The sequence below is a fragment of the Fukomys damarensis genome, unplaced genomic scaffold (assembly GCF_012274545.1).
Source record: "Fukomys damarensis isolate Sample0158 unplaced genomic scaffold, DMR_v1.0_HiC HiC_scaffold_36, whole genome shotgun sequence".
Taxonomy (NCBI): Eukaryota; Metazoa; Chordata; class Mammalia; order Rodentia; family Bathyergidae; genus Fukomys; species Fukomys damarensis.
In genome coordinates this window covers 46272502-46279754 of record NW_022900948.1, presented here as the reverse complement: position 1 = coordinate 46279754, position 7253 = coordinate 46272502, and the positions used below count along the sequence as shown (strand labels likewise).

Here is a 7253-nt window from a genome sequence, read left to right as displayed (position 1 = left end):
AAAAAAAAAAAAAAAAAAAAAAAAAAACAAGCAAAAAACGAGACTGAACAATCATCTGCTTTCTTAAGTTACTTAGTTGAAGGACACTTCATCGGGGATTCAGTCTTTGTGCTTTGAGATCTTGTAAACATTATTTTTATATTGAAATGACTTTGGTTTAACTTGCTTTATCTTTAAATCTGTTAACAATCCATTAACTGGTACTTGCTTACACACTTAGCGTATTTATTTGGTAGATCTGGGCATCAGTCATCTGCCCTTCGGGCGCAGCCCTCAGGCATGTGCCACCAGTCAGGGAAGCATCCTAGAGGTGCTGTTTGAGCCTCTGGGGCAGGAGTAAATTGTCCAGGTCTTGCCAGAAACCAGCATGAAATCTAGGTGGAGTTAAAACAGACTTGTGTAAGATAATATACTTGAATTTGAAATCCTAGGACAAAGGCTTTCTAAGCCTGACTTTTAAAGTCATAAAACATTAAAAGAAAATGGTGATAGACTTAAAATACACAGATATGATGACATTGTTCTGACCCTCTCTGAGAGAAGAATGTGGTTCAAGGAAGCCATCAGTGTGGTCTCCACCTCCCCTCTCCGGGCGTCCCCATCTCAGGATGCATTGATTTTCTAATCAGGCCGTGACCTCGCCTTATTAGCAGTGGGAGTAGCGTCTGCCCATCCCTCTGAGTAGTCCAGCCTGGGGGCCGGGAAGGGTTCTCCTGAACTGCGAGGGACTCCCCACTCCGGATAAACTGATCTGTCACCTGGCAACCGCAGGATTACGACAGTGGATGTTCACGAAGCCCCTGTGAGAGGGGCCTAGGTATTTGAAGGGCAAGAAGGGCAAGGAAGTTGGCAGGTTCTGGGAGGACTGCAGTTTGGCAGAAGAGGCGTGAACGCCGTCACGTTAGAGGGTTAGAGGGGTTCATCTTCCCATCTGTACTTTGCCTTTTCAGCCTTGGGCCTCAGAACAAAGGAGGAGACAGCTGGCCAAGGGAAACATGGGTCCTGTGGGGGCTGTCATGACTGCAGGTGAAACCCCAGGGTTGACCCTGGTGTTCTCTCACCTAAGAGATCTGGGGCTGAAAGGTGAAGAATCCTGGCTGCTTGCTGGACCACCTTGAGCCTCTGAGTTGGAAGGACATTGATTCAAACAAAGGGATGAGATAGCTAGAAGTGAGAGCCAAAGCGAGCAGGGCCATCTCCAGGAGGGGTGTGTGTGTGTGTGGTTCTGGGCCTGGAACCCAGGACCTCACATACGCTGGGCATGCACTTTACCACTGAGCTCCCCCCAGCCCCCAAACCTGCTTTCTAGGGGCAACCTCTGGCCCTATGACTCAAAGATCCTTGGTGAACACTGCTGTGAGATAGCGTGTCATTCCTGCTGCCCCAGACTCGGGTGCATCTGTCCGCGAGGGGCAGGTACAAGTCACCACCGGAAGGGGCCTGGCAGGGTGAGGTTGTGTCTGTAGGCAGTTAGTGTATCAGTCACCCAGATGAGATTCCAGTTCTCACTGTGCTTTAGCAGTGGCAGGAGCAATCCTTGAAGTGCTAGAGCTTATGCTGGGGAGAATATTTTGACTGAAATTTTGCATATTTTGAAACTCGGGTTGTTACATTTAAAATTATACACATTGTGAGCACTTGGCTTCAAAGGAGAGGGAAGAAAAAGCATTCCTTCCTGTCAAAACCTTTTCACTCTGTCTGTCATGTAACCTGACTAAAAATAAACTACAAGCAGCAGAAGTGGCAGCCTTCAGTTTGGAGCAGGCTAAGTGCTCCCGACCGTGGGGCCCGTCTGCTGCTGGCACCACACAGGGGCTCTCGTAGCTCAGCCCTCTGCCAGGGATGCTGGCGCACAATCCTCGTGAGGCAGGAACCCAGGGGCAGGATCGTTGCCCTTCATGAAGTGGGCCACACAATCAGAGTTACCTGACCCAGCCCCGGGCCCACAGTCAGTCCTGGCTCCTGCGTGGGGTGGGGGGTGGCATCTCAGGGCCTCAGTTTCCTTGTGTATACCTGTGAGTGATCACAGTCCACATGTCAGCCTCCTGCCCACACTTTGTGTGTCTTACTCCATCTTGTCCTTACGGGGCCTGTGCGCTCTGTCCTCAGTGTCTCCCTGTTTCCAGATAAGGGGACTGAGTGACAGGCCTGGTCCTTACCCCAGTGCCTGCCCCGTCACCCTGTGCTCTGCTCTCCCTCCTCACTCCGTACTCCTCGGTCACCTGGCTCCTGTCCCCATTGTGCCACCAAAGCAGGCCTCAGAGACCTCAGACTCAGCACGTCAGGTGGCATTTCCACCCCAACCTTGCTGGGCCCTCCTGTCACGTGTAACCCTGTGGACTTGTTCCTCCTCCTGGTCATCAGCCTGGTGGGAAGAGCAGAGGCTTGGAGACCCCCGGACCTTAGTAGCCGTAAGGTCATGACAAGGTGGCCTCCCGGAGTCTCAGAACTGCCCTTTGCTGTGAGAGGAGGGTGGTCATGCCAGCCTCACCGAGCAAGGGCTAGGAGATGACGTACATGAATCTTTGTGCACAACTCTCGGAAAGCGCTCACCTATGAACTTCCAGTATTGCTGCGGAATCCCTTCCCTGGTGTGCACAAATGCTATAAACCCCTAGTCCTTAAATAACATGTCCTAATTTTACTCTTGCCTCAAATCTTCTTCCTGGTGAAGATTGGCTGTCTCCCTTTATGTTAGAGTAGAAAACAGTAGTGTGGCTATAGCCCGTCTTGAGCTTATGAACGGGTCTTACTCTTCGGCCCCACTGCAGTGGGACTCTGCGTGCTTATCTAATCAGGATAATAGCTCGATTTCAGTCTCACTTCTAACTGAGTTTCAGAGGAGTCCCGTTATATTTATTTTGACTATAATCTCAGTCCGCTTTACCCTCTAGTTATTTTGTAAAGAAAGCACCATAAATAGAGTAGTTAAAACAAGAACTCCACAATACTGGACTATCCTAAGACTTTGCCACTGGACGCTGAAGGGATTGCCAGTGGGCCTGGATGGATTTATTGGTCATTGTTTTTGTTGCTTTGGTGAACATCCTGTCTTAGGGAACATGTTACCCTTCAGTTTTTATAATCATTCTTCTGTATATGATTAAACTCCTGCAGATTCCCTCCTCTGATCTGCTGAGGTGGTCAGGGAGCCGTCTTCCTTGCTCAGCATCTGGAAAATTGCTTCTGGCCTTTGGCATCTTTCCTGTGGATCAGAGCAGGGAGCAGTGTTCCTCCAGTACCCTGGGCTGTGTGGCCGCAGTGGAAGGCTGCCGGCCTACGCTCAGCACAGACGCCCACAAGCCTGCACCCTGGCTTAGGTTTCAGGGGTATTCACTCGGGGCTGGCGTCTGTGACTGACCCCGGAGGGCGTGTGGGGCCCGCTGCCCACCCTTGGCCAACGTGCCCGGGTGCAGACGCGCTCCCGTCTCCTCCGTCCTCCGTCAGACTGCTGTGTCATACCCCTCATTTGCCGTCAGAGTATGAGGGTGTGGAGTTCTCTTTTTCCCCGTGAAAACAACACAGAACAAAGCCTCAGTTTTAAAAATGCCATGGTATTTTGCCACCGTTATGAAAATCTGTCAGCGCTGTTATCTAATCTTCTGATGCATGGAGTATCAAAACAAGCACTATTGAAGGGATTGCACTTCTGTTAATACAAAAATGTCAGCTTCCCAGTCTCAGAACCAGCTGCCGTCAGCCTCTTCCAAATGTGAAAGGAAAAAACATTAAAGTTTCTTCCCCTTGCTGTTCCTGTTCTCCAGGCTTGACCTTCGTAAGAAGATGCAGCGTAAACAGCACCTTGCCGAGGTCCTTCGCTCAGAATACTCAAGTGGGCTGGAGGCTGCCAGCACCAAGGTCAGGCAGCCCGGCACACAGGAGGTCGGCAGCCAGCACCCTGCAAGCCGGGGCCGTGGGAAAAATCAGGCGGTGCCTCCTCGAACCACAAAAACCTGGAGAGGCCAGCAGAAGGGTAACAAGGCCTCGCAGACGGCTTTTTAAGTCAACGCGGCTGATCTCGGTGGATCCCAGAGGCCGCAGTGGCACTGGATTGATGTCTTATCTGAAAAATACTTGTGACCTGTTTCCCTGAACACCAAGTCCCAGGACACACCGGAGCCAGGGGCCTGATCAGAAGGAGTGGCACAGGGGCCCTGGGCACAGAGCCAGCCAGCACTGACTGCAGGAGGGCGTCACAGCGAGGCCACAGACTCCGTGTGTGGGGCAGCCCCGTCCACGCAGACTGACTGCTGTGAAGCAGGGTGTTAAAACTGGATTGGAATTTATACCAAAGAAGAGAAAATTGTACTTGTCAAGCAGTTACTTTGTTAATGTACACGTGCCTACTTTGTTATAAGGGACCAAGAGTTTTAGTCTGGGTTGAAAACGGGACCGCGTTTGCTGGCCTGCTCTGCGTGCCCGGCTTTCCCTTTCATGTGCACGGAGAGACGCACTCGGGGCTAATTGATTTACTGTTCCTTTTTGTTGTTTGCCTTTGAAGTCAAAAGGCACCAGTGCTGGCCTGAGCTCTTTTCTTCCTCATCAAATCCAGCCTTGCCTTCAAGAAAGGTCTGGTGTCTCTGTGTGGCGACCCCGACCCATCTGCCCCCCACTGTGTTTCCTGGGAGGCCGGAGGACCCCCGGAATGTATTGATTTCCCAATAAATGTCAGCCTCAGACACAGGACACACCACCCTGTCCGGGCACCGCCTCTCTCTTCCCTCCCGTCCCGTCCCCTTCCCGCTCTGCGGTTCCTGTGCCCCTCTGGCTTTCCTGGGATGTGTGCTGAGGTACCCCAGGCCAGCAAGGACTCCCTGGCCCAGAGAAGGCGGTGGGCCTGGCAAGAATGGATCCCTCAGGAGGAAACGGGGCCTCCTCAGAGTTCCTGGGGACTGTTCATGACATTTGTACCGACGATTTTTTAAGAACGACACATATCCAACTAGCCTTGGGTAAATCTGCCATCTCGTGTTTGGTGTGATGGCTCACATGACTTGGGTGAGGATGAGGCAAACAAAACTTCATAGGTGAAGCACAGCTGTGTGACAAGCAGGCCCAGAGCCAGGCATGGGGAGGACCAGAGAACTTGGGTCCATAAAGGGGAGCAGGCAGGGCTTTCTGAGTGTCGGCGACTGTCACCCCAAGATTGAAACTTGCACACATAAATCTGCCAACTCAGGTTGTCCTGCCAGAGATGCTGTGGGCTTAAATCAGCGGCTCACCCAGTTAATAAAGAAACATGGATTTAGCAGATTTAGGGTTAATATTATCTAAATTTAAATAACCTTCAAATAAATCTCTCCTCACTCTTGACAGATTATACATTTCAGGCATCAGTTAGGCAAAGCTTTAGCCTAATTCCACTGTACATAGTCTAATTTTGTGTGTTTTTAATCATGCCTCTGTTTCTGATTTCTGAAACTTAGCCATTTCTCTCTGACATCAGCCCATTACCATGTTAAAGGCACAGATCATTCAGACATTTGCTGACGGGCTGTGGCCTGAAGCTTTTTCCCGGGTGGGCTTGTGGAAGGCTTGGTGCCGGTCCACAGAGCCGGTTCTCAGGCCTCCAGCAGAGATCCCCGTGGTGGACAGCATCCTCTGCCCTTACCAGACAGCACCTCGAAGGACACTGACAAAGCCCACGAGGTCCCTTTGACTTTTTTCTTTTCCCCCAGAGTGAAAGGAGTGAAGGGCCTGAGGTGTGGTCCCAAGCAGCCACGGTCTTGCCAAGCTCTTCCACACTTCACAGCCCGTCAGTGGGAGCTGTTAAAGTCCCAGAGCCCCTGCCCCTGCCCCGAGACAGGCGGAAGGCTTTACCTCCCCGAAGCTGCCCTGCTTGAAAAGGGTGCCTAACTGGTCTCCTTCGATGGCCTGCATGACCCTTAGACTCTTCATCTGCTCCACCATTGGAAAGATTGAGAGCAAGGCCTGTCCCAGGGCGGGGTACCACACTTGAAACCGGCCCACTCTTGGGCGGGCAGGTCCCCAAAGCCCTGCGCCTGAGGGCTGGGCGGCTGAGCGCTAGGCCTCCGCTGCCCCTCCCCGGGGAGTCCAGGCTGGTGAGAGAGGACGGGCCAGGAGCCTCTTCCACTGCCTTGCTGTTGGGGTGAGGGAGTCTCCTGGCCTCCCTCAAATGCTCCCATCCCACAGATTGGGGACGCAAACCATTTGGAGGCGAGAAGGAACCCACCTCGCTGTAGATGAGCTATTGCAGGTGGGGACTGCAGGACAATTCAGAGCACTGTAATTATAGACTTGTAAGGAAGCCTTGTTCTTCATTAATGTAGGGTATGAAATCGCCTCTGAGGTACAAGGGCGGTTACATAGTTGAGAATGTGCCTGTGATTTACACTGTGGCTGTGTAAATGTAAGGGTGGTTGCTCCAGCCTACCTCCTCCACTTTCACAAAATGAAAAGCACACCAGTGCAAGTTGTCCTTTGATAGATTTTTAATATGATTTTAAAGAGTTTTGTTTGGTCTCATTCTTATTCAATGAGATTAATTTAAAGCACTTATCCCCCGGGTTTAAGTCAATCCATGTAGGATTTGGGCAGGGTTTGTTGCCTGGGGGGTTTTGTTTGCAGGAGGCTATGAGAGAGTCCTTTCTCACTTCATTAACCCTGAGTTGGGGACAGTCCCCCCCACCCCGGCCCCCCGCCGCAGCCAGAGCTGGGGATTTACCAGCCCCCATTCACATGCAAAAGAACTCAAAAGCCGAGGGCCCCTTGACTTAATTAGCTGCTGTGCATTTTGCAAAATTAGAATAAAGCCCTCACCATCCCAGGAAGAAGGGGGAGGAAACAGTAGCAGACCTGTGAGTCTGGTTTTGGGGGGTTACAGCCTGAACGTGGCCGCCCGTCTCCGCCCCGTCTTCTCCCAGAGCCGGCCTGCCGCGGCCTGCTGGGCACCCAGACTTGCCTCCCTGGGCCCTTTGCTGCAGGTGGTGTGCGGAGCAGTGCCTGAGCCCGCTTCCCGGGAGAGGGACCGGTCTTGGGAGGAGGTGGTGACCTTGGCCCCGGGACGTGATCTGGAGTCTGGCTGCAGACTCAGAGCCCTCCCTCCCCTGAGATCCTGGGGCCGGACAGGGGTTTTGGCTCTTTTCTGGGTCTCACTTCGAACTTCCTCCCAGGGCGACGGGAAAGTGAGGGGTTGCGAGAGAGGGGGTTACCCGAGACGGCGTCAGGCCCATGGAGAGGGCACACAGGCCCGGGGCCGCTCAGTGCCCACCAGTGTCAGGCCCGATGGGCGC

At 52.5% G+C, this 7253-nt stretch overlaps 1 protein-coding gene across 2 annotated transcripts in view; it reads left to right on the top strand.

Annotated features, from left to right (window-relative positions):
- The window catches only part of Ddx31 (DEAD-box helicase 31), a 71008-nt gene extending 64604 nt beyond the window's left edge, over positions 1 to 6404 (top strand). For both annotated transcript variants that reach the window (XM_033759100.1, XM_010627405.3), the window contains exon 20: positions 3765 to 6404. In XM_033759100.1, coding sequence (XP_033614991.1) covers positions 3765 to 4002 — 238 coding nt within the window. In that variant the 3' untranslated portion in view covers positions 4003 to 6404. The remainder of the gene's footprint in view (positions 1 to 3764) is intronic.
- The last annotated feature ends 849 nt before the right edge of the window (positions 6405 to 7253 follow it).